Source organism: Peromyscus leucopus, chromosome 22 (genome assembly GCF_004664715.2).
Source record: "Peromyscus leucopus breed LL Stock chromosome 22, UCI_PerLeu_2.1, whole genome shotgun sequence".
Lineage (NCBI taxonomy): Eukaryota > Metazoa > Chordata > Mammalia > Rodentia > Cricetidae > Peromyscus > Peromyscus leucopus.
This window is the reverse complement of record NC_051081.1, coordinates 21,422,464-21,449,594: the sequence shown is the minus strand read 5'-3', so window position 1 is coordinate 21,449,594 and position 27,131 is coordinate 21,422,464. Positions and strand designations below refer to the sequence as shown.

Below are 27,131 nucleotides of genomic sequence, written 5' to 3'. Positions count from 1 at the left end.
CTCCCTCTCCCCTCCTCCTCCACTTCCTCCCCCACCCTCCTCCCCACTCCCTCCCCCACTCCCTCCTCCCCACCCTCCCCACTCCCCCTCCCCACCCTCCTCCCACTCCCCTCTTCCCCACTTCCCTCCTTCCTTTACTTCCTCCTCCCACTCCTCCTCCCACTCCTCCTCCCCACTCCCTCCTCCCCACCCCTCCTCCCATCCCTACCTCCCCACTCCCTCCTCCCACTCCTCCTCCCCATCCCTCCTCCCACCCCTCCTCTCCCCACTCCCTCCTCCTTACTTCCTCCTCCACTCCCTCCCCCACTCCCTCCTCCCCACTCCCTCCTCCCCCCTCCCCCTCTCCCCTCCCTCCTCCCCCCCCCCCCCCCCACTCCCTCCTCCCCCCCCTCCTCCCCCCCCCCCCCCCCCCCCCCCCTCCCTCCTCCACTCCTCCTCCCACTCCCTCCTCCCCACTCCCTCCTCCCCCCCCCCCCCCCCCCCCCCCCCCCCCCCCCCCCCTCCCCCTCCCTCCCCCCACTCCTCCCCCCCCTCCCCCCCCCCCCCCCCCCCCCCCCCCCCCCCCCCCCCCCCCCCCCCCCCCCCCCCCCCCCCCCCCCCCCCCCCCCCTCCCCCTCCTCCTCCACTCCCTCCTCCCCCTCCCCCTCCCCCCCCCCCCCCCCCCCCCCCCCCCCCCCCCCCCCCCCCACTCCCTCCTCCCCCACTCCCTCCTCCCCACTCCTCCTCCCACTCCCTCCTCCCCACCCCTCCTCCCCACCCTCCTCCCACCACTCCTCCCACTCCCTCCCCACTCCTCCTCCCCACTCCCTCCTCCCACTCCTCCTCCCCTCCCTCCTCCCCTCCCCCCCCCCCCCCCCCCCCCCCCCCCCCCCTCCCCCCCCCCCTCCCCCCCCCCCCCCCCCCCCTCCCCCCCCCCCCCCCCCCCCCCCCCCCCCCCCCCCCCCACTCCCTCCTCCCCACTCCTCCCCCCCCCCTCCCCCCCCCCTCCCCACTCCTCCTCCCCCTCCCTCCTCCCCTCCTCCTCCCACTCCCCTCCTCCCCACTCCCTCCTCCCCACTCCCTCCTCCACTCCCTCCTCCTGCACTCTTTCCTGTTTCTGCCTTGTGAGCCTGTGGAGATCAGAGGACAGCTTTCTGGAGTCAGTTTTCTCCTCTGCCAGTCTGTGGACTCCAGGATAGCTGTGCTTGAAAACTTCCGGGCGATTCCCCTGCCTCTGCCTCCCGCCTCAATAGAGGAATGTTGTATTTACAGATGCATGCCACCACATCTGGCTTTTTCACAGGGGTTCCAGAGATCAAACTCAGGCTGTCAGGCTGTGTAGCAAACACTTTTTACTTGGTGGGGTGACATTGCCAGGTCCCACCTTGATTTTTGAGACAGAGTCTCTCCTTGGCCTAGAGCTCACCCAAGCAGGCTGGATTGGCTGGCTGCCAGGATCTATCCATCCCCGAACCCTGGTTCTGGGATTACAAGCATGTGTCGTCACATCCATCTGTTTAAAATGAGTGCCGGGGATCAAACTGAGGTACCAGTGTACAGTGTTTGAATAAAGATGGCCCCATAGGCCCATGGGGAGTGGCACTACTAGGAGGCGTGGCCTTGTAGGAGGAGGTGTGGCCTTGTAGGAGGAGGTGTGGCCTTGTAGGAGGAGGTGTGGCCTTGTAGGAGGAGGTGTGTCACTAGGGGTTGGACTTTAAGGTTTCAGAAGCTCCAGCCTGGCCAGTGTGCCATTGTTCGTTCCTTCTGCCTGAGGATCCAGATGCAGAACTCTCAGCTTCCTCTCCAGCACCAGGTCTGCCTGCACGCTGCCTTGCTTCCTGCCGTGACAATGGACTAAACCTCTAAACTGTAAGCCAGCCCCAGTTAAATGTTTTCCTTTGTAAGAGCTGCTGTGGTCATGGAGTCTCTTCACAGCAATGAAACCCCAGCTAAGACACAATGCTTGTACAGGCAGCCTTTTACTGACTGAACCAGCTCTCTCTAGTTCATATTCTGTGCTTTTTTTCTTTTCTTTTCTTTTCTTTTCTTTCTTTCTTTCTTTTTTTTTTTTTTTTTCTTTTGCAGGGTGTAGCTCACTGAAGCCTGGAAATCACTCTGTAGAGTGGACTGGCCTAGGATTCACAGAGATCTGCCTGCCTCTGCCTTCTGGGATTAAAGGCATACACCACTGCTCCCAGCCAGCTTCTGCTAGGGATCACCCAGGCTACCCCCTCTTTACACAGAGCCTTGAAGGTAGTGCTCTTTAGTGCTCTGTAGGTGCTCTGTAGGTAGGAGTTGGGAACATCTGGTACGAAGGATGCTCCAGACACCCCGAGGCAGGAGGTATTTGTGCTAATGTCACAGTCTGGCCACAGATTGGCCTGGTCCCCAAGAGAGTGCTGGGATTTCACACAGGAGTTGAGAGAAAGGCCTAGGTTCCAGCTCTGTGTCTCTTGGTTGTGTGTATGGTCATTTCCTCCTCAGGAAGACAGAGACAATAATTGGACACCCTCGGGGCTGGAGAGATGGTTCAGGAGTTAAGAGCACTGGCTGCTCTTCCAAAGACCTGGGTTCAATTCCCAGCACCCACACAGCAGTTTACAACTGTCTAACTCCAGTTCCAGGGAACCTGATACCCTCACACAGACACACATGCAGGCAAAACACCGATGGATATAAAAATCAGGATTAAATTAAAAAAATAATAATAACTGGACACTCTTCCCAGGTCCGGAAGAAAGGTGAGCCATGGAGTCCCTGATGAAGGATGACCATATTGATAAGAATTGCTACGACACCCAACCCTCCCTAATCCATCGCTTGCTCATTTTTCAGGCTCAACCTCTGGAGTCAGGAACACAACCTGATTTAAAAAAGTCACACCCTCCCAGCTCAAGACTCCCCCAAGAGACTCTAACTAATCAGGCAGGGATGATGTGCTGGCTAGTTTTATGTCAACTTGACACAAGCTAGAGCTGAAAGAGGAGAGCCTCAATTGAGAAAATGCCTCCATAAGATCTGGCTGTAAGGCATTTTCTTAATTAGTGATTGATGGAGGTGGGTGGTGCCATCCCTGGCTGGTGGTCCTGGGTTCTATAAGAAAGCAAGCTGAGCAAGCCACAGGGAGCAAGCCAGTAAGCAGCACTCCTCCATGGCCTCTGCATCAGCTCCTGCCTCCTCCTGGCCTGTTTGGGTTCCTGTCCTGACTTCCTTTGAAAATGGACTATGATGTGGAAGTGATAGGTAAATGAACCCTTTCCTCCCCAACTTGCTTCTGGTCATGGTGTTTCATCACAGCAGCAGAAACCCTCACTAGGACGTATTCTAAATTAATCTCCTCTGGGGATGTAGATTGATTGGTAGAGTTTTTGCCTAGCATTCAGGGAGCCGTGGGTTCAATCCCCAGTACCACATAAACCAGGCATGGTGGCACACATCTGTAATCCCAGCACTTGGGGGGGGCGGTGGAGACAGGGCCATCAGAAGTTCAGGGTTATCCTCAGCTATAAAATATACAACATCCCATCTATGAATGTTTAATTAATAAACAACCCTCCCAGGTGGTGCTGCAATTTAGACAGCGTTGGAAACCACTAGAATACACGATGTAGGGGTTTTATTTTCGTCAAAGCCAACTTGTGTCCTCCAACTGGAGGTCCAGCTTGAAGGGAGCTGCCTATGACCACTACAGTCATAGCGAGCAATGTCACTATTTAGCATGGGAAGGCTGGCCTTCCTCCAGATGGTCCCAGTGACAGGGTGAGGGACAACACCCCAGTCCCCTCCTGCAGCTGCCCCAGCATCTCAGCCAGCAGAGCTCACCATGAAATTGGTTCTCCATACCTCCCAAAGCCAGATCAGGAGGCAACTGTATGGAGCTGTGGATCCCACCAGAGGAGGAGAGGCCTTTGAGAGCCAAAGAAATCCAGCCATCCCCTCCACCCAGCCCAGGTTTCTGCCAAATCCCACACCCTTCCCTCCCGATGGGGACGCTTCATTCGGCCTAGGGAAGCTCCTGGTTGTTAAATTTCTGCAAATGAAGCCCAAGGCTGCTAGCTGAGGTGGGGGTGGCTGCTGGCTGATCCCCTGGGGCCTGGAATGGAGAAATAGAATGCAAGAGGAAAAATGAAGATATCAAAGGGGGTCAGTGTGGCCCTGGGTGCTTGCTCCCCGCTGTGATTTGTTGGAGGTAGGACTGACTTGCCTCTGGTGACCGGGCCTTGAGCCCCACGGGGAGGTGCCAGCAAGGGTGACTGAGGAAGAGGAAGGGCATAAAACGATAGCCCTGTCCTCCACCGTGCATTCGGGACTGTTGACGTGGGAGAGACAGGCCGGCACAGCCTTGGTCTGGCTCTGGTCCACAGTGAGGAGGAAATGGTTTTCACTGAAAAACAAAGTTGAAAAAAAAAACCAGTTTGCTGAAGGGGAATGAAAGAGGAAAGGGGGTGGGGGGGCTAGCTCAAACTGTCTGCTCATCAGAATCACCTGGACAGCTGTTAAAAACACAGATTCCAAAGCCCAGGCCAAGTCAGTAAAATGTTATTCTTGGTAGCCTGGCTTTCTCTTCCTCACAGTTTAAAGACACAGACTCAACCAGCTTGGAGGACTTGGGTGCCGGGTGTGCCAAGGCAAAGGGATGATGGGCAAGGGTTCACAGTCCTTAAGGAAACACCAGACCAAAGAGACCCAACAGACTCCGGGAGGAACTCCTCAAAGCCACTCACTCCTCTCCAGCCAGTCTGGGGCTCCGGTAGCTGAAGCTCGGTACCCTCCTTCCATTCCCAGGGAAGGGTCTCCAGGACTCTGCCGACACCCCTCCTCTGTCCCTGCCTCCCCAGCCCCGGGCTGAGCCTGTGGAAGGCTCGGGCATTCTGACCCTAGCAGGTCTCCTGACAGAGGACTTTGCCCTGTGGTTAGGTAAGGACCTGGATTACCCAGGGGCCTGCCTGTTGGAACAGGGACACAGACTAGGAGAGATTGATAGGCTGAGGGGACAGAGGCCAAGGAAGGGGCCACAGACCAAAGGACATAGGTCAGCGTGAGACACTGAAGAGGCAAGGGGTGGCTTCTCTCCAGTGCCTGCCGGAAGGAGCAGCACCGGAAGGCAGCTCGGCCTCCCCTAGAGCTACTGCCATGGGTGCCGTACGGAAACTGGGGTCTTCTGAAAGAGCAGTATACACTCTGAACGTCTGAACCCTCTCTCCAGCCCCCCGAATTCTTTTATCTTTTCTTCTTCTTCTTCTTCTTCTTCTTCTTCTTCTTCTTCTTCTTCTTCTTCTTCTTCTCTCTCCTCTCCTTCTTCTCTCTTTCTTCTTCTTCTCTTCTTCTTCAATTTTTCCTCTCCCTTTCAATTTTTTACTTTATGGCTCTGTATGTTCTGTGTGCCAGTGTCTGTGGAATACTTGCAGAGGCCAGAAGAGAGCATCAGCTCTCCTGAGACCGGAATTACACACAGTTGTTAGCCACCCTCTGGGTGCTGGGAATCAAACCCAGGTCCTCTGGGAGAACAGCCAGTGTTCTTAACTCCTGTGCCATCTCTCCAGCCCCCCATCTCTCTAGTTCTAATATTGTATTGTTTACAAAGAGAAATCAGGACTTGTCATGTATGTTTATATACATATGCACATAACATTATCCAAATTTTATTTAACTATCTGGGCATATGCTAACAATGGGTGTCTCCATTGACTGTGATGATCATGAGGAGTGTTTTTAAAGATTCATTTTATCTTTAATTGTGTGTGTAGGTATGTGCACATGTGACCTGTCCAGTGTTGGTGCTGGGAACCAAATTTAGGTCCTCAGAAAGAGCAGAGAGTGAGTGCTCTTAACCACCGAGCCACCAGTCCAGCTCCAGTTGTGAGATTTTTGCTTTATTTCATTGCCTTTTTTTCAGTTCTTTTAATCTTATTTATTTATTCACTCACTTATTCATGTGTGTGTGTGTGTGGTGTGTGTGTGTGTGTGTGTGTGTGTGTGTACACTCCTGGTACGTGACAGTGACGGTGAGCATACCATGGCCCATACATGGGAACCCAGGACAGTTTTGCAGAGTTAGCTCTACCCTTCATCTTTTACATGGGTTCAAGGATCAAACTCAGGTTACCAAGCTTTCAGGGCAAACGCGTTTCCCCGGTAGCCACCTCCCCAGCCCCCAGCGTCCCTTGTAAAAGCTTCATTGTGTTCTAGTTGCTGGATGGAGTATCCTCTAACCAACCCCCTCGGGCCGGACACTTAGGCTACTCCCAGTCTTTCAGATTTATAGGTAACAGCCGGGAAGAACCTTACAGCTAAACCTTTCCTGGTCCTCTGTCTCGACTCTTGGAATCGATTCCAGAGATGGAGTCCACTGGGTTTCCTGGCCATCCCTACGTAGGCCTTAAGCTAGCTGAGAGATTCTAGACGCCTTGGCATTGAGCCTTCCACGTGTGCTCCAGGGGTTCCCCCACCCCAAGTCACCACAGGTTCTGTCCCCCTAGAGCTGTCCTGTCTCTTGTCAACCCTAGATACCCCCCTGGAGGCTAAACCACATCTCCTATGGGACAGGAGGCCATTTGTCTTCTGTGAAGGAATCCCCACTAGATGAACTCTAAACAGAGCACATTTATTTATTCATTGACTGTCTTTCTGAGTAGGCAAGTCCTAGGCTGGGGGCATTACCTGGGTTGAGAGCTTCTAGAGTGTAGAGAGAGGTCACATGATGCAGAGCAACCACTCCAAGGACTCACTCTGTACAAGACAGAGGTGACCCCATGGTCCCACCCCAGGCCCAGCTCATCTCTAGCTCCAGCCTCATGAATAATCGTGCACCCCACTCTCAGGTGCAGGGAGCTTTAGGGGTACTGCTTTCTCCTCATGGGACTAAAGCTGTAAAGAAGGGTGCTGCCCCTCGGGAGGAGTTAAGTGCCTAGAGATACACCCCCCCCCCAAGTCCTGAGGATCTAGCTACATCCACAAGGGCTATGGTGTCCATCTCTGGGGGTGGGGGACTGCTCAGGCCTCTGCTTGAGCACACACAGCCCTCGCTGTCTCTGTGGCTTGAGCCCTTGTGGAGGGCTCGGAGTGCAAATGCCTTGAGACCTCTCGGTGACCGGAGGGCTCTCGTCCTCACCTAACCGGAACTCTCCTCCCGAGGCCACCTGCCCACAGCTCTGTGAGCTTTGCCTCTCCTTCACACCCACAGTGTGGGCCAAGTGTCTCCCCAGGGTGGAGCTTGGTCCCCAGGGCGGCTCTGTAAATGTGTGGGTACCTGGGGCCACGCCCCTAAGACCCAGACTTGGTGTTTCCACATTGGGCGGCTCCCCTGGCTCTCTCTCAGAACGGCTTCACCTCCTCACTGATGTGGGGGGCAAAGTCATTTAAGCCCCACAATTAAGCAAGCCCAAAATAGTGATCTCGTGGGCAACGGGTGAGGGACCAGGCCACTTCTTCAGGTGAGTGTTTCCAGGAGGTTTGACACCCCGAGAGTCCCAGACAAGGACTCAGCAACACAGTGCTTTCCTGACCGCCTCTGTCCTGAGGGGCCCCAGGGACTTACTTGCCAGGCATATGCCTCTGGCCTGGTGGCTTGTGAGGGTTTGTGGCTGGAACAATCCAAGCCACCGTCCTCAGCCCCTGACCACTTCCTCCACAGGGCTCTGGTAACTAACTGCACAGAAAGTGCCTGTGTTCGCCTCCTCTTCACACATCCCGGCCTTGTTTCCATCTCCGGGTCTCCTGCCAACCCAGAGCACTTGGGAGGGTAGGACAAGCCTTTCCGCACTACTGTGCCCTCTCCTGCCACAGAGGCAGGAGGTAAACCTCCCTCTTCCTCCCTGGGGGCCTCAGGGAACCTTCACAGACTGGGGTGACCCCACTCACAAGCCTGCTCCATTCCAGCCGTGGACGAGTTCTAACGGTTTAACAATAGCAGCAAGCTTGTGAGTAGACAACAAAATTCAGTCTCCGTTTTAGTCGAGGGCAAGGCCACCCCTTCAATTCCAGGGGCGCAAACCCTTGGCGCACAGCCCTGGAGTCTTTTCTCACAGTCCAGTTGGTCAGTGAAGTTTCTCCACGGGATCCCAGCATTGCCCGGAACCCGGCCTCCTCACCTCTTCCGCTGCTGTGTCTAACCTGGCTTACTGTGTCCGTGAGGACCTCCTTGTGTCCTTGCGCAGCGGAGTAGTGGGTTTAGGGCCGGGAGAGCCTGGCAGAGTTGAGTTGGAAAATGATGGAGGAAGGCGGGTCCAAGGCTAACTTACTTCAGGATCCCATATGCTAGAGCTTCCCGCCTAGAATTGATCTCCTGACTATTAATGAGAAAAGAAAGGGCTGGAGAAAGGCTTGGTGGTCAAGAGCATTGGCTGCTCTTCCAGAGGACCGGAACCAGCCCCCACATCGGCAGCCCCACATCCACCTGCAACTCCAGCCCCAAAGGATCCAACACCCTCTTCTGGCCTCCACGGGCACCGACATGCACATGGCGTACACTCACACAGACATACAAACACCTGAATACAAAATAAATCTTTAAGAAAAGAAAAGCAGCCGGGTGGTGGTGGCGGCGGCGGCGGCGGCGGCGGCGGCGCACGCCTTTAGTCCCAGCACTCAGGAGGCAGAGCCAGGCGGATCTCTGTGAGTTCGAGGCCAGCCTGGCCTACAGAGTAAGATCCATGACAGGCTCCAAAACTACACAGAGAAACCCTGTCTTGAAAAAAAAAAAAAGAAAAGCCATTCACCAGTCATAATGACATACAATTCCTTTTGTACCTCTTTACAAGGGATCACCCACTTCCAATATTGTCTTTTCTATTTTTTTTTTCTTTTTTTGTTTGCTTGCTTTAATCTCCTGTCCTAATTTAGGATTTATAAAATCTACCGTCCTTGGGGACCCCTCTTTGACATGAGGACTTCGAGCCTGGATTTAGAGAGGGAGACACAGCCATCAGGAGGTCCCTCTGAGAGTGCTGAGCCCAGAGTGAGAGAAGCTCCACACTGCAGCCTGCTTGGAATAGAAGACCGGACCGCCTGGGAGGGCTGGGCCCTTGCCTCCACAGGAACATTCCATTGGCAGGAGAAGGATTCCCCCAGCGGCTCAGGACAGGCGTCTTTCTGTGAAATCCCAGTAAGACCTGGGTGAAATGGACAGGAACGGTTTCCCAGCATTCTCTGGTCTGGGCATGCATGCACGTGTGATTGTACACACGGCCCTGCTTCAGTTCCTCCAATCCAGAGATGGCAGGGGTCAGGCCAGCCAGCCCCTACTGCCCTCTGAACCCAACTCTACCCCCAGACAAGGTGACATCTGGGGGGGGGGGGCGCCGATTTAATTATAATATTTTTGAGATTATACTATGATTATGTCATTTCCCTTATTTTCTTTCCTCTCTCTAATCCCTTCCATGTACCCCCTGCTCTCTTTGAAATGTACGGCCTCTTTTTCTCTAATTGGTGTATGTTTGTGTGTGTGTGTGTGTGTGTGTGTGTGTGTGTGTGTGTGTGTGTATGCATGCATTTCCAATTACACAAATATAACCCCCCCCATTATATACATGTATATATAGTACATATGTAATATCTAATGTTACACACACACACACACACACACACACACACACACACACTCAAGGCTGACAAGGGGTATGTTCTTCCCTGAGGAAGACTACCAATCACTCAGCATTCCCTAGTTGCCGTAGTTCTTTGTTTAGGTCGGAGTGTCGTCCGGCAGTACCTTCTTTGGGCAGTGACTCCAAGCTGGCCTTTGCTTAACCTTGTTCACCAGGACACCACCATCAGCCCAGACTCCTGAACAGCACAGGTGCCTCTCAAAGGCAAGGCTAGAGAGAGGCAGGCCATCCTGCCCAAATGAGGACTTGAGGTTCGGTGTACAGTCGGTGCTCAGTCTAGTCACCCAGAAGAGCCACAGCAGAAGGGGTATCAGATCCCAGGTCAACTTTCCAGCCCAGCCCAGGTCCACTGAGGAAGGGGCAGGGGTCAGCCAAGCCAAAAGCAGGTAATGCCTGGGTGTGGAAAACACTGGCATTCTTCACCACACATTGACCCCAAGGCCAGCCAGGACCACTTTCCTGCTGGAGGTGGGGTGGGGTGGGAGTCCCAAGCCTCACAAGCCCCCAGCACCTAACAGAGGTTTCTTCCCCTTTGCCCGCCTTGGCCATCTTCCACGATCCTCCCTCTCTTGGCTGCTCCTCGTAGGCTGGAAGGGGAATGTGGATGAGGACAGAGGAGCTATTCTGGACCCAGCCTGATCCGCTTCCAGCAGGCAGCTTACCCTTCCCTCAACACTGAAAAGCCCCCCACCCTGCACCACCAGCCCGTCCCTGCTCCCAGCCTGACTCATCCCATAAATTACCTCTGGACGGTCGCTGACTCAGCCAGGAAGCCCAACATCCCCAGCCCCAGCCCGAGGCCGAGGCCTCAACCCCACAGCTGGCTCTCATTCTCAGAGTGCAGGCCCCTCCTCTCAGGAAATTCCTGGAAAATATCAGGCTTCTTGGAGGGGAGATCTCCTTACCACAGCTCCAGCAGGGACCGAAGCCACCACAGCCCATCCATCATTTCTGCTGCCCTGTCTCTCCTCCCGCAGCCTGTAGGTTTGTGTGGGGCGGAACGTGGAGGTGTCAATCTCCACAAGTGCCAGACACACGGTCCTGAAGGGAATGGGAGTCCAGCATGGCGTGGGGCATCCCAGCATGCTTTGGGGAAGCCCAGGGCAAGGGAAGACGTTGAAAACTGAGAGGTGACGAGGTGCTCCAGGCCCCAGACAGTGTGAGTAAGGCTCAGGAACACAAACTAGTGAGTGACAGAGTAACCAGGCGAAAGCAGCTTCCGGGCAAGGGAGGCTTGACGGAACTCAGAGTGTCAGGGTTCCTTCACCACTCAGAAGCCGAGTCTCGAAGGCAAAGGTCCAAAAGATTCTGGGGGACTTGGGAGCACAGGACAGTGCTGGGGTGGCCAGGGACCTGGCCCACCTACCCACCAAGCCCAGGGGAAACAGGGTCCCGCCAACATCCTCAGATAGTCTACTTGGGCCTAGGAGACCAGTCTCTGTCGCTCCACTCTCAGTCACATGGCAGAGACAGTGTTCTGCTGCCTGGGAGCCCAGACAGAGACGAGGACCTGGTCTCCGGGCGTTCCCAGACTGAACAGAGAACAAGCCACTTCTTTCGGGCACCTCAAACCTAGTGAAAGAAGAGATCCCCAAGTCCTTCCTACCTCCCCTCGGCCTCAGGGCTCCTTGAATCCCTTCCTCGGAAACCCCATTCGTTTTTGTGAAGAAAGCCAAGCTGGAGTAAGTCCTTCCTCTGCACTTTTGTTCAACGTGTAAAATAAAGAGGGAAGGTTGGAGCCAGAAAAAGTCAGACAGGCCTACCCTAAGATTTGACCTCTAGAGGTGGCCCAGGGCCCTGGACCTCCTTCCTATCCTGCATGAAGTCCTGTTCTGTCCCTGGGGGCCCGAGGTGGGGAAGGGTAGGCTGTCAGGATGGCCGGACACTCCCCACCGTGATGGGGTAGGTGAGGGCAGCCCCAGGCAGGCAGGCTGCTCTGGAAGGCAGGGTGGGGACATCCTGCCTCATTGTTACTAGTCCGCTTCATTTCCAGAAATCTATCCCACCATCAAGAAGAGCCAATGGTGGCCACCAAGGCTGCCAGGAAGGGGGTCAAGGGGTTGCCAAGTGGCATCAGGGGCCTCCTGACTGGGCTGGTTCAGCCCTGAGACGAAATTATGTCGGGGAGATCTGACGGATAGAACTGGGTTCACTATGCCAGCGCTAGGCCAGGCCACACCCCTGAGGGCACAACAGATATTGGGAGAGAAAGACCTGACCCTGGCTGGATTTTCCATGGGCCTTTTGCATCCTGGAATCAAGGAAGACTGAAGTTATGTTAACAGGACACTGTTTGAGTGGCCACGTCCCTCTGTTTTAATGGCTAGCCTTCTGTTAGCTCCAGGGACATAGGAAAACTTACGATTATTATTTTACAATAAAGCATTATCCACAGCCATTCCCTGCTCAGCACAAGCCTGAGGGATGGCCATTGCTTAGCAGGTGGTCTCCATGCTGATACATCAGTCTCCTCCTGAAGACTCTCAGAGAACACTGTAAACACCCCCATCTCCAAGACCCCTGAACAGACCCGGCTCAGTTTGATTTATTATTTCTTGAACTTATTTGGCCACAGAACGGCTTTGTCACAGGACACATCATTATGACAATGTCCCATACATTTTGGGAAATGTCGCATTTAATCTTTTGACAGTTCATGTTTTGCTCCAATCCAAGGTACCCCAAAGGGAAAAAGGGGAGAAGGAATCACCTGAACTTTGTGTGCATTACACACACACACACACACACACACACACACACACACATACATACCCCTATTCAATCTGCAGATTCTTTCTTCTAAGGGGGTCTGCTTTGAGTTTCCAACAATGCATTGCTACTTGATGAAAGGACTTTGTTGCTAAGACTAAATTTAAGGTCTGCTGTGGTCTGCATGCTGAGAAGCCCCTTGTTCTCAATGCAATAAAATGAAGAGGTTTGGACTGTAGGAGGTGATTAAATGGCGAGGATGGAACCCTCAGGAGCAGGGTTCGTGCCCTTCTAAAAGCAGCCTGAAGAAGCTCTCCTACTCCTTCTATTATCTGAAGAGCAACAAGAAGATGCCGTCCGTGAGGGAGATGGGAAGCCACCACCAGACACCGACTCTGCTGGCATCTTGACGCCGGACTCCCCAGCTTTAGACGCGTGAGTAATACATTCAATTGTTTATGTATTACCCAGTCTGAGGTATGACATTATAAGCCATCTGAACTAAAACAAGTGCCATCTCTCATGGTTGCCCACGGATATACTAAGGAAAAGAAAAGGCCAGGTAGTGGTGGTGTACACCTTTGATCCCAGCACTCAGGAGGCAGAGGCAGGTGGATCTCTGTGAGTTCGAGGCCAGCCTGGTCTACAGAGCAAATTCCAGAACTCGAGGCCAGCCTGGTTTACAAAGCAAATTCCAGAACAACCAGAACTATTACATAGAGAAAAAACCCATCTCAAAAAGAAAAAGGTAAGTAGAATAGGAAGGAAATCTAGAAATAGAAATAGGGAAATTTGAAGTCGCAGTGCAGTAACCTGAGTGGGACCTAGTGTCTGAAGGAACCACCCAGAGCATCACTCTCAGGGGTGGTCTGGCCAGGCTTTCTAATGTCTGGTCAGATAAAGACACTCACAGGATGCTCTGGGCTGCCTGCTGAGGACTCGAGTTCCCTGGCTGTCTTTCCCTAGAACCTTAAGTTTAAGAGAACCAGCTCCTAACTGCAGGAATCTTCCAGATTCAGGGAGGAGGCAAATCATGGTCAGCACACAATCACCAAGGAAAGCTGCCTGCCCCTCGGTGAAGTAAATATCCTGTATCAGAGCTGCAGGAGGGCTGAAGAGAGCCATTTAGGGAACAGAGGGGGCGGGCACTACCTTGCTGCCATCTGGAATGGTGGTACGATATGGCCCAGGGCCCAGCTACTTCTTCTGTAAGAACCTTGCGTCTTTTTTTTTTTTTTTTTTTTTTAAACTCCTTGAAGGTGTTTTTTTCTGGACCAGAGAGATGGATCGTCGATTAAGAGGACTTGAAGCTTTTTCCTGAGGACTGGAGTTCGGATCCTAATTCGTGAATGCTGGGAGCTCCAGTTCCAAGGAATCTGGTGCCCTCTTCCAGGTTCCGCGGGCATCTGCACACATATGTGCAGATACACTCACACAGACACATGTGCACACACGTGCACAAGGGTGCACACACATACACACATAAAAAGTAAAGTGAATCTTAAAAAATAAAGACAAGAAAATGCCAGTTCTCTGCAGGGAACCAGTCCTTCTTCCACAGCTCGCTTTCTGGAACTCGGCTTGGAACAGGCTGCATCTCCTCGTTTCTCAAATATTCAGTCCTCTCTTCTGTGCATTTATCTCTCTGTCCTGCATTTGTGTAAATTCTCGGGCCCCTTGTCCAACCCTGTGCCGCCCATTGTATGAGAATTTCCAGTTGTTGCGTGTTATTTTAGAGATGTTGAAGTCTGCCTTTTGAAACTCAAAACTCCGAGAACTGTAAGTCTGCTTCGTAAGGTGATGAATGCTGAAGGGTAAACACTTGGGAGTCCCAGGGCCCGTGAGCTGCTTCCTCTAGCTCCCCCCCGCCCCCCAGCCTCACGAAGGTCTCCAGGTGTCACCTCGTGTTCATGTGACTATTCACATCGTCTATGCACACCTCAGCAGCCTGGCTAAGGGAGGTGGGAGCCGAGCCACGTACTGGAAGAAAACTTTGAGGGAAAGCACTACTTTAAAACGTTTTCAAATATTCTCCCGGCGGTCTACCGTAGACGGTAGGTAGCACTATTTCTATTGTGAGAATCCTGATTCTTCTACCACCCTTGGGCGACCTCCAGGAGCCAGCTCTGGCCCTCACTAAGCCTTGGCTTCTCACCTGAAGCTGCGCCACTCAGCAGCATTGGGGATTTGGTTCTTCTCTCTCATCAGCCCTCCAGGCTTCCCTTCCCTGTCTATCTGCCCTCGCCCTCCCCTAGTCCAGTGCGGGGTCTAGGCTGGCCCATGCCTGGGCCCAGATAACAGCTGAACAATGGCTGCTGTAGCGGAGAGCAAGGGAGGCCGTGGGAACCGGCAACGTTCTGGAGTGAGGGGCCGGAAAAGGGGAGGAGGAAACGGGCAGCTAGACCGGCTGGGTGTCCACCCCCAGCTCTGCCCTGGAAGCCCCGTATCCGAAGCTGGTGGAAATCGGCCTGTTTCCCTTGGATGGCCCCTGCTGGGCCTCTCATTCATTCAACAGCTATTTACTGGACACCTACTAGGTACTGGGCTCTAAGCCAGGAACAACCTTGCCCCTGGGGACAGTCCCTTCAATCCTGCAAAAAAACATCCACCGCTGTTGGCCCTGGACTCACCCCACAGGGTGCTGTGGAGAGGCTGAGGTCAACAATACCTCCTGACAACTCAGTGAGCTGCCATGACTTCTGCAAGGGTTCACAGTAGGGGCGGGCTTTGTCCTTCTCTGTCCCCAAGTAAAATCCCCTGGACAGCGTCCCTAACAGCAGTTAACAGAGGTTAATTTGCCTCCCCCCTCCACACCCCCCACCCCCATCCCTCACATGTTTAGGTCTCCAGGGTGCTGGAGCAATCACTTTTACCCAGAACAGCTGTTGTGGAAGCTTCAATGCCTACCAGCTAAGTACCACTACCCTTAAGCTAAGCTATCATCCCCAAGATCCCAGATCCCCAATCTATCATGGCAATTTCCCAGCTTTTCTCAGGATGGCCATTGGGACCATTTTACCATCTTTGCTGAAGGGCAGAAAGGCCCAGAAAGTTTGATGAGCACTTTTTCTTGGAAACTGCAAACCACACGCTTTTGAATCCGGCTTCGTGAGCTGGCAGTTGGACTCTGCGGACTCTGGTCTCTTTCTGCTTATCTGTGTTTCTCAGGGGGTGTAAATCTGACTCCAGAATTTCCCGGTTTCCTCCTGGAAGAGGAAACCCAAGAAAGTGACAGGGTTCCTTGCTCACATTTTTTTTTTTTTTTTCCCTGCTAGGTCCCTACTGAGGATCTGGTTCAAGTAACAAGGTTACTTTGGGTCATTCAGGCCCTGTTCGAAATCAGCTGGTCACAGAGAAAGGCTGTCAGAGGCTTCTCCAGAGTGCACATGTCTTACTTAGGTCACATGCGTGTACAGAATACACACATTCATTCTACACTACTGTTTTGTTTTGTTGAGACAAGCTTTCACACACCCCAGGTTGGCCTTGAATGTAGCCAAAGATGACCTTGAACTTCTGATCTTCCTGCCTCCCGAGTCCTGGGACTTCAGGTAATGTGACGTCACGCCTGGTTTATCAGACTGGGCGTTGAATCTTGGGACTCTTGTCTATGAGGCAAGCACTCTACCAGCTGAATTACATTTCTAGCCCCACGTAAGAAAGAAATTTTTTACATGCTTACTACAAACAGTGTGCACACTTCATGCTGAATGCATACCTATACATCCGTGTTCTCCAAACACACCTGCTATATGTCACGTCTACATGATTCATACCATCTTTGTTCTTTAGGAACATTCACTTGGTCCACCAGCGTGCCTTATACAGACTGCATTCGTAAATACACACAGCAAGAAGCAGGGGTCCATCGGTTAAGAGCTGTCCTTACTCCTCCAGAGGACCCGGGTTCAATTCCAAAAACCCACATGGAGACTCACCACCATCCACAACTCCAGTTCCAGGAAATACAGTACTCTTCTGGCTTTTAAGGGCAGCAGGCAGGCTTGTGATGCATCGTCAAACATGCAGGCAAAATACCCATACACGTAAAATAAATAGTTTTTAAAAATTAAGATACGTAAGGAAATACCCACACATTTTGGAAAAATACTCTGGTTTCCTGAGTAAAATTCTCCTCAAGATTTATAGTTCTAAACCAGATAGGGACCCAGCATAGAGAAAGTAGAGGCAGGAGAATCCAGAGTTCAAGGTCAGCCAGTTAAGGTGTATCCTTAAAATCTCAGAACTCAGGAGGCAAAACCGGGCAAATCTTTGTGAGTCTGAGGTCAGGTCTACATAGTGAGTTCTGGGCTAACCAGGCCTGTTACCCAGAGAAACCCTGTCTCGAAAAACAAAACAATAACAACAAAAGAACACTTGTTGCTCTTTCGGAGGAGCGTATTTTGATTCCCAGTACCCACATGGAGGCTCACAGCCATCTGTAACTCCAGTTACAGGGAATCCAACGTCCTCTTCTGGTGTCTGAGGACACCAGATACACACATGCTACACAGACATACATGCAGGTAAAAACATCCATACACTTAAAAAAAAATGTATTTCAAGAGTTCTAGGCCATCCTCGGCTACAAAGCACAGCTCAAGGCCAGCCTGGGATATCTATGACCCTGTGGTACAACTCATTAATTCCCTTCAGTCTGTTCTCTACTTACTTAACAGTACTGACATTGTTTTTCCTGTTTCCGAAACAAACAAACAAAAAACAACTAACTTTCCTCCTTATTTATCTATAAATAAATGCAGCTGGGCACAAATGTCTCAAAGTGCCAGAAAAACAAATGGACCAAGAGTTCTGATTTGGGGGTGCCTACCCTCCCTCGTTCTGCCCGGAAAGTCACCCACTCACGCTCGGCTCGCCTTTGTTTGCATGAGGCCAGGCGTCAGATGCCTGGAGACACCTGCCTCCCATTAGATGTTTGGCCCCGGGGGAACACACATAAGATTTGTCACAGTAATGAGAGAGCCATTTCTCACAGCAGGTTGGTCCTCTGCCTGCTGTTAGAGAGCGCGGGGGATATCACGGAGGGTGTGATGACGTGGGGCCCCAGCAGGCATCACTAATTGATCACAGCATCTGTCTCTCAGAGCTTGGTCATGGCAGCTACAGTCATTTGCACACAACCTCCAGCCTTACCAGCTACTCGAGGCTGGCAAGGGAGATGGGAACGCTGTGACCCAAAGAGCCCGATGTCCTCATTCTGTGGGTGAAGACAGACACCACGGCTCGAGAGGTGTGACTTTTGTGAGGCCACGCTCCCGGCGGCTCAGCCAAAATGAGGAGACCCTCACAGAGTCTCGGCCCTCCTTGAACTCCATAGATAAAGCCTCTGCTGTAGATAAAGGACAGGAGCTCCCTGTGAGAACAAGAAAAGGAGACAAGGAAAGCCAGGGAAGCCTGAGACTCCCCAGACATGGGAACCCCTTCTTGACGCCTTGGCCATCTTTGCTGGGACAAACTGAGGGTCCCTGCCGTCTTCATACAGTCTTTCTGACCCTCAATCCCTAGGCCTCCGACTTCCAGAACTCATGAATTTCCTTCTGAGGTGCTCACATTTACCCTTTCCTATCTCTCCCCCTCCCCCAAAGCCTTTCCAGCCCCACTAATATCACCAAGTGCCTCCCCACATTCTTGGTACCTCACGAGCACATGTCTGTCCCTATGCTGACCCTTACAGGTCCCTTAAATGGTCATCAGATTTAATCCCTAAGCAGATCTTAGGGCCAGGTCTGGATGCCTGTTGTGCCTCTTCCAAGATCACTCACTCTCTCTACCTTCTCCTCGGCCTCCTACACATCCATCATGCCTGCTTGCCTCTAAAGCACAATGCACCTCCATCCAAGCCACCCAAAACTGGGTTTCTACGCTTTTCTCACAATCACATCACAAGAGCAAATTGTGTCTTGTTTTTTATCATCGTCGTGAGGTTGTTTTGAAGAACCACTTGCCTTTTCTAGGGAGAGCCTCAACCCATACCCAGCACCCCGGCTGCTCCCATCTGCTCTGGGGATGTCTGTTTGCTGACTGAGAAGCCCTTCAGCGGGGTGTGGGTGCCGAGGACAATCCTGGTGACCTAGCCACATGTAGGTGACAGCACCCGGCTTCCAGGGTTCTAAGCCAACCTGGCCCCCTCTTGGGCCAAAGCCTTGGGATAGCAGCTCCTGCAGGCAGTACTAACAGGGGTGCTGGGGAGAGACTCCTTCTGGGAGGCCCTGTCTTGGGGCCAGCTGGACACACTGTACCACGGGGCCTCTGCTTACAGCCTGGGGTAGGCATCAGGGCTGCCAGGAACATTCTTTTCCAGGGGTGGGAAAGGACACAGCTGCCATGACAGCGTCAGAGCTGTGGAGGAGAGGGTGACCGAGGAACTGTAAGGCTCATCATCTGAGTCATCTCACACCCAGACAGATGCTTGCCTCAGACAGACAGACAGACAGATGTGCCATATGTGCTCACTCACTCATAGTCACTCAGCTCTCCCGACTCAGTCACACACGACACAATGGCACCTGCCCACCCGCCTCTGCCAAGCAGAGGTCAAGGCCACCACTGGGCTGTTTCAAGTGATCAAGGAAGAAGACGCAGCAACGTAGGGCAGAACCGGAGCGGTTCAGTCTCCGTGCACAAGAAGGTCCTGATGTTCCGATCGCTGCCGCTCAAACTCAGAAGGGCAACAATGGAATTGTCCCCATCGGCATAGGCTTTAGGAAGTGACTTCGGGCTTGGGATGTAGCTGATTGGTAGAGTATTGAATACATATGAAGTTCTAAAAAAGCAAAGGGTTTTCAACAATCTATTCAGGGCCCAAGACCAAGAGTCCATATCTCCATCAAGCCCATTCATTCCCAAGCAACCCCAGGATGGGAAAATGTTGGATCTGAGCCCAAGAAGTCTGGGTTCTCAGGCCCAGCTCATCATTGACTTTGAGGCTACCTGATCTCCAGGCAACAGGGCAACGTCATGGTCCTTCCAGCCTTAAAAATGCAAAATGAGAGCCGGGTGGTGGTGGCGCACACCTTTGATCCCAGCACTCAGGAGGCAGAGGCAAGCAGATCTCTGTGAGTTCAAGACTAGCCTGGTCTACAGAGCGAGTTCCAGGACAGCCAAGAACAGCTAAGGCTACACAAAAACCCTGACTTGAAAAATCAAAACCCAAAACAACAACAAAAAACAAACAAAAGCAAAAGAAGAATTGGAGGGGGCGATGCTTATGACCGAGGACCTCATAGACACCACCTAAAGATTTGCTAGGGAGAAGACAGTGGGGTGAATATTAGGTTCCTCTCTCGTTGCCGTCAAAACAGCAGTCTGAACACGCAGTCCATCATGACGGGGAAGACCCGGCAGCAGGGGCGTGATGCAGCTGGTCACAGCACATCCATAGTCGGGAAACAGGAAGAGATATGTGAGTGCGGTGCTCAGTTCCTGTTTTCCTTTTTATTCATTCTTGGACTTCTGCCCATGGAGCACTATGGCCTGCCTACCTTTCGGGTGGATCTTCCCACATCCATTAATCTGATCTAGAATTCCTCCACAGCCACGCCCAGAGGTTTGCTGTCTCCTAGGTGATTCTAGATTTTGCATTGATAATCAATATTAATCACCACAGAGTGAGTGGAGGAGACCAAGGAGAAAAGGAGAAGCCAGGGCAGCAACAGTCCGTTCGGGAAGCCTGGCACAGGAAAAGGAGCTTCCTGCCACCACCGCTTTCGGAGGACACTTCCTGTGTTCGGGGCACCACCGTTCTGAGTGAGCCATCCCGTCAGGACTTCCAGTCCCTGCCTGAGAACCAGACCCTGGGGCGGGTGATGATGATTCATGCAAAAAGATAATACATGGATTCATCTAATGCGATAACCCATGGAATGCACCTGGCCACGGAGGCATTAAGCAATCATTGTTGATGAGCTATTGTCCTGAGACCTGTGCCTGGGTCCCTCCCTTTTGTATTTCCAGGAATCCGTTCCCATCTGAGGCTGAGACTAAACTGATTTCTAAACGATGTCATGACTAAGTAAGTCGTTTCTTGCCTCTAGAGTTTTTGGAAGACATGTTTTTTTGTTTTTTGTTTTTTATGACCAGAAAAAGATGCCTTTGTATATCCACTCCCAGAGTCGATGATTCAGGACAAGGCTATGGCAGCTCATGTCTGCGGGTGGAGATCTGAGCTCTGCTCAGCAACTGACTCTGCATTGGCCTCACACGGACTCACTCAGCTACAGGAGCAGGTCTGCAGGAAGCCGATGGGTTCGAAGAGTCGTGCTCCTGGCTCTGATAATTGGAAACCATTGCTGTGCAGGTCCGTTTAGGCAATGCAAGCAAGCAGCTAGGACTTGTCTCCAGCAGGGTGGTCTGGACTGCTCACAGCGTCAATCACAGGACTAGCAAAGGAGGGTGAGGTCAGTGTGCGAGCTCTTTCCCGGCCTCTGTCTTCTTCACATTGGCCGGTAACCAAAGCAAGTCACAGAGCCGTTTTTTTTTTTTTTTTTGAGACAGAATCCCAGTATAAGTTGTCTTGACACTCAGGGTCTTCCCGTCTCCACTTGAGTTCTGGGATGGCCGGTGTACGTTAATTAGCAAGGGTCGAAAGGAGAAAAGGCAAACGCTCCTGCTTGGAGGGATGGGCTAAGAGTCACTGGGAAGGTGTTTTTGCAGGGATGGAGGAAGCACAGCCACCATTTTTTGTTTGTTTGTTTTGAGACAGGGTCTTTCTGTGTAGCCCTGGCTGTCCTGGAACTCACACTGTAAACCAGGCTGGCCTCGAACTCACAGAAAGCCTCTGCCTCCTGAGTGCTGGGATAAAAGATGTGCACCACACGACCACTCCTACACAGCCACTGTTTTTGCTAAAAGGCACACATACTGTTCTTGTTGCTTCTCTGTGTAAGCTCGCTTACTGAACCTCACTGCTAGAGATTCAACCTCATCTCCCTCATAGGACTCTGGATACAACTTTTTTTTCTATTATTTTTCTTTTTTTTTTTTTTTTTTTTTCTTATTATTTCACACACACACACACACACACACACACACACACACACACACACCATATTGGATATTGGAGATGAAGCCTGAGGACCAGGCAAGTGCTCCAACATTTAGCCCCTCCCCGGGGCCCTGATGTTTTAAATCAAATTTGGAGAGGGACCTTAACGCCCAGCTCATTCAACACCCCAAGTATAGAGGTCTTTTCTGCTGGGGTCATCTTGTCTTTCTCTGCTTCTCTTTCTGAGGACAAAACACAAGTTTTGAGGCTTGGTTCGCATGGTCAGCCTTCGAAATCTAGAAGACACTGCTCCTAGGTTTGGTTTTTGTCTTTGGTTTGTTTTCTTTGCCGGCTTACGTGTCCCAATATTCTCTGTTTCCATTCTATATGATTTACAGGCCCCTGCCTGATGGTGTCCACTCTGGATGCACAGCTTTGTAGGACCCTTTCAAAGACTGTACTGACAGTTCAGACCGTCGGTCCCTCACCCACGCCCCACGGAATCTCTCAGCTCTGTCTACGGGTTCCAAGGCACCGTGAGTCCTTCCTTTCCAAAGGCATCACTCGGTGCAAACCCGAATGTTTATGTTGAAATGAAATCCACTGGAGTCTGACCAGACAAGAGCTCATGAGGGAAGCTCCCCTCCCCACGCCGTATCCATAGACTTTTGAAATGTGCCTTTTACATTTAAAATTCTAAAACTTAATTCAAATTTAATCACTATAGAACAGTATATCTCCCTTTGGTAAATAGTTTAATTTTTCCACATAAATATATGTTATATGCCACAGTTTCTTAAGCTATACATCAAAACTCCATATAGGATCATGTAACTGGATGTGGGAACTAAGGAAAAAAAAAAAACACAAAACCTTGCCTTCTTGGTGGGAAGAACTAAAAATGTTTTCAATGTGCAGGCAACCAAAAATTAACTCAGTATTAAACACATAAGGAAGCCAAGTTATTTCTGGCAGTGTCCATCAGTGTTGTTCGTGGGGCTTCACCCCACCCTTGGTTCTGAATACAGACTGCCTTGCACCGAGCATGTCCTTACACCAATCAGTATGGCCCCACACACCTCATCGCAGATTCAAGACTATCACATGTCGGGAATTGCGGTGTGTTTACCGTGCATACAGGTTTTCTGCTCTTACCGAGACATAATGGTCTAATTATAAAAACCAGACTTTCCATATTCTCTCACTGTCCTTCCTCAGCGTGTATCAAATTAGAGTATCTCTGGATTGTATTAGGTTAGAATGTTGATCTCAGAACTTGATGCTTGGGTTGCTGACATGAATTTTGTTTTTAAAACAATGTCCAAATGAATTTTAGTTTGGGAATTTAGGTCAGAATTTCCAAAATAGCCCTAAACATACTTCTGCCATTTTATGGTCCGAAATTACGCAATGTGGTGTGCTTAGCATTGACAATTATAAAATGGAAACATCAGTTAGCTCTAAAAACCATCAGAGATACGCTATCCTGCAGTATAAAACATTCAGCCAAGATCATATTCCTGAAGTGGAAATGAATAATCACATCCCTCTCTTTAATATGTAGCTCTCCTTTTCTCTTTAAGAAGTGGTAAGATTATATGTATACCACAGAGTCATTGTAAACTCCATTTCTTCAGGATTTATTTTCAGTAAAGGTTTGGTGTGCATACCTAGATTATGTGCCTATTACATAAGCAAGGTCATGCAAAAAAAATTTCATTGATGATGAGTGGGAATTTTTAAGAATCCCTGTTATATACAGCAAAACTACTAGGCTTCATACATTTATTTACTACCTACACCAAGGTATTGAACATTTTCATCACTCCAGCAAGGTTCCTCATGCTCCTCTTCACCAATCCCTCCCCGTTCCCACAGGCAACTGTTAAGACCTTACGTTGCCTTTCCCTGTTTAAGAACTTAATATAAATGGAATCCTACACATACTCCTTGTATCATTTCCATCATTGTTTCCTTTTAAAGGGTTTGTCCGTGTTAGAGTATGAACTGGTCGCCCATTCCCGTTCACTGCTGTGTAAATTTCCATCTTAGAAAGAGATGCAATCTGTTTAGTCGTTTCCTCGTTGGCGAATATTTAGAATTGCAGATCAAAACCACAATGCAACTCCTTTACCCAACCGCCAGGTTGACAATACTAAGTGTTGGCAAGGATGTGGCAACTGGGGCTCTCATTAGCTGGGTGTGGGTGTGTGCAATGGAGCAATCATTATTTCGCAGCATCGGCTCAAACCGAACATACACAATCCTTTGATCCCAGAAATTCCATCTATACCCAAGGGAAAGGGAGTTTATGTCAGCCCAAGGACGTGTGCCAGAATGTTCTTGGCAGCTTGATTGATAATTCCACCACGGTGTGAACAGCATACAAGTCCCATTGTGTGAGTGTTCCAGACTCTCACAGAGTGGTATCAGCCCTAAATGAGGCAGAGATAGTGTCCTCATGCACACACCTTGTATGCATTCACTATTATTCCCTTAGTGTCCATTCCCAGAAGCGACCGACTCCTGAGTCGGAAGTTACGTATTTCATTACACATTGCTAACCTGCCCCCAGACGGTCGACATCTCCTCCTCTCCCAACCTTCACCTGTGCCTGGGACAGAGAGCTTTTTCCCAAACCCCAAAGTCAAACCTCTTTACATACGTCCTGTCCCCTCCCCAGAACCCAGACAGCCCAGGCTTTTCTAGAAAGCAGTGGAAGGAAGAAGGTATGGTGTCTACACTGAACAGCAACAGTGGCCGCAGCTCTTGGGATCAGGCTGCTGGGTCTGCCAGGCCACCTTCCTTCTGCTGCCGACCCCGAGCTTATCAGAGCAGCCGTGACCAGAGCATCTGTCTACTGATGCTGGCAGCTTCAGTGTCCCCACAGTGTCCCCACAGTGTCCCCACAGTGTCCCCACAGTGTCCCCGCAGGCCAAGCCCAGGAAGTATGGCTGAGGCATGCAAGTGAGCAGCTGCATTGGCTTGGAGATGCTGAGGCAGGCCTGAGCAGAGGATGTGTAGAGGGTTAGAGCAGCGGCCAGCACTTCCTCTTCACAGGCTTTGGTTGGACCCCCAGACTCTTCCAGTTTTTCTTTCACAGATCCCAGGGGGTGTCCTCACACCCCCATGATGTTCAGGCAGGCAGTGAAGTGGGGGGTGGGGGGTCGTCAGAGTTGGAACAGCCCAGTGTCAAAGGCTTTTACTCCTCTGAGATCAGGGCAGGGACTATGTGACATGGTGATGTAAGGGACTCCAAGAAGTCCTCTGTCCTGACAAGAAGAGTTCCCCAATTTTACCAGTGGCGGTGCCTGAAATGTCCCCATTGTACCCGGCCTTTGTGTTGGACGTTACTCCACCCATGCTGGCGGGAGGCAGAGTGGCCAGAGGGAGGGAAGTTATGAGCAGGAAAGGGGAAGAAAGGAGTCAGGAAGGCTGCCTCCCCAACTCCCCAGCCCAGCTGCCCTGGGGTGGGTCAGGCCAGCTGCCTCAGCCCTTCTAACACAACCAGCCAGGCCTTTCTCCATGCCAGGGAAGACCCAAGACTCAGTGTGCCCCAAGTTCTTTGCTGGCAAAGTGTCTGACCTCTGCCATTACCGCCGCTCACGCGCGCACACACACACACACTCTCTCACACTCATCAGCACGCACACACACACACTCGCACATGCACAGTGAAGGGGAACAAACCCGGGCAGTGACCAGAGACCTGAGCACAGGGCAGGCTCTGAGTTTGGTAGAGGAACTCAGTCACTGATTGACCCAGAGGTTAGAGGGAAAAAATGAGTCTGAGGTCGTGGCTGACAGTTCTGTGAGATGGGACAAATACCCGGCTCCTGGAGCCAGAGCAAAAGGCAGAGGGGGTAGGGGGGAGGAGAGGAGCTAAGGAGCATGCTACCCAGACTGATGCCCAGCTCTGGTTCCCTGTCGCCCTCCTCTCACCCACTCAGAGATCCTTCAACGAGGGAACCTGGCCTTCGCCAGCTTCTTTTCCCTCAGCCCTTGAGGCCACCCTTAGGGCAGGCTCCTGAAGCAACAGTCTCGCACACACAAGGGTTCTTGTCTGGAGCTAGAAGTCTAGGAGCAGAAGTGAGACTGTAGTACCTGTAAGGATTGCTTAGTGGGAAACGCTCTCAAGAGCAGAGCTAGGAAGCAATCACCTCTATTCAGCCCGTCCCAGGGGGCTACGAGCTGCCTGCCTAAAGGCCAAGGGTCAGGTGATACCCCGGGTCAGAGCAGGGCCAGATGTGGGACGGGAGCCTGAGAGGGATAACCTCCAGACAGTTGGGCCAGGAGCACTCTCCAAGGAAAAGAACAGCAATGAATATCGGAGGCTCTCCCATACAGCTAGGGCACGTAACTGGTCACCACAGCAGCTATGGCACCACCTGGCCCAGAGAGGGGAGGCCCCAGACGGCCAGCTAAGAACCAGCCTTCATACTCACAAGCACCCCAGCTAGAAAGGATGAGATCTTTGTTTCATGATGGGACATGGAGGCCCAGGGAACACAGGGGCTGGGTCTGAACCCAGGGCAATCACAGGGGTCTTGAACTCAGGTCACCCACTTACACCTGACCTTCTCAGTTCACATTGCATACACGGGCATTTCTACACAGAGAATCCACCGTGTCCTGGCGTCTTAAAGGTCAAGAAAACTAAGCTTCCTCTTTGTTGCTCCTCTGTATCCCCGAAGGTAAGTTACCGCCCAACCTATGGAGATGTGACAGGGATTCTCAGCTTGGAAAAGGACCAGAGAACTGGATCAGCCATCTCCAGAGCCCTCCCCTCCAGGGCTGGATGGAGAGCAGGGTTGGCTTGAAGGGATGTGCAGCTGGCTTGGCACTGAGATGCAGAGTGTGTCTTTCCTTGTCTGGGACTAGAGGTAGCCAAAGCCTCAGTTTCCCACAGGAGGGCTAGGATCAAACCCCACAAACGGCCAGAACACGGTTTAAGCACCCAGTCACCATTAAGAAAATGGCACCCTAAATCAAGGCGAATAAACCAAAGGGGAAAAATGCTCCCTCTAAGTGAGCGAACAGCAGAAGGGCCCTTCAGGGTGGGCCCAGCCCTGGCCTCCCCACCACCACCCACGCTGACCTTGGTTCCGCTGGGCTTCCCCCAGATCAGGCTGCCCGCTCCCTTCCCATGGCCTTTCTGGCCCACCATTCTCCCTCAGGCCACCAGTCACCAAGAGCTTGTTTCCAGGGTGACAGAGGGGCCAGAAGAGGGCTGGGACAGGGGGCTGACGGCTCTGAAATCCTGAACTAGGGCAGGGCTGGGGCGGCATCTCAATGAGGCTGCCGACAGACTCCAGGCCTCCAGCCAGCTGCCTGAAAGACCTTCGCCACCTCCCTGCTCCCAAAGCAGCTGAGGCCGAGCAACTTGAGAGGCCGAAAGACAGAAATCTGGAGCCTGCGTTCAATGCAGGAATATCCTTGTGTTCTGCTAGGGGCCAGAAGCAGCTGACCGTATCCAGCCCGGAGGGGGCTGGCCGTCTTGTGTCTCCCCGCTCCGGTCCCGGCTGCTCACCCCAGCACACCTTGAGCTCTGGAGTCCTCAGTCCTGCCCGCTCTCTAGAGTCATCTGGGCCTTAAAAGCAGCCCTATTCTGGGCCTTACCCTGACTCTTAACAGTCTGCAGTGGGCAGCCAGGGTGGGAAGGTCCTAGATTGACCGTTAGCTTCTGGAAGGAGCCTCCTCTACAGGAAAGGGCCTGTGATCCACTCAGCTTGGACAGGCTTCATAGGCTAGCTCCTTGCTGAGTCACGGGACGCATCGACATATCAAAGACCTTTCAAACAAAGGAAAAACTCTTTTCCTATGAAAGCTGTTCA

The 27,131-nt window shown here is 51.9% G+C and overlaps 1 protein-coding gene across 1 annotated transcript; it reads left to right on the top strand.

The window, feature by feature from the left end:
- Positions 1 to 16: 16 nt before the first annotated feature.
- On the top strand, positions 17 to 26,892 carry LOC119086450 (pollen-specific leucine-rich repeat extensin-like protein 1; the record flags this gene model as incomplete). Its single annotated transcript, XM_037198005.1, is given in 10 exon segments — positions 17 to 82; positions 84 to 242; positions 244 to 345; positions 347 to 791; positions 842 to 1,002; positions 4,818 to 4,896; positions 12,632 to 12,728; positions 19,921 to 20,116; positions 23,981 to 24,245; positions 26,567 to 26,892. Coding segments are annotated over 10 exon segments (1,896 nt in total), but the record flags the coding sequence as incomplete, so codon positions are not given.
- Between the last annotated feature and the right edge of the window lie 239 nt (positions 26,893 to 27,131).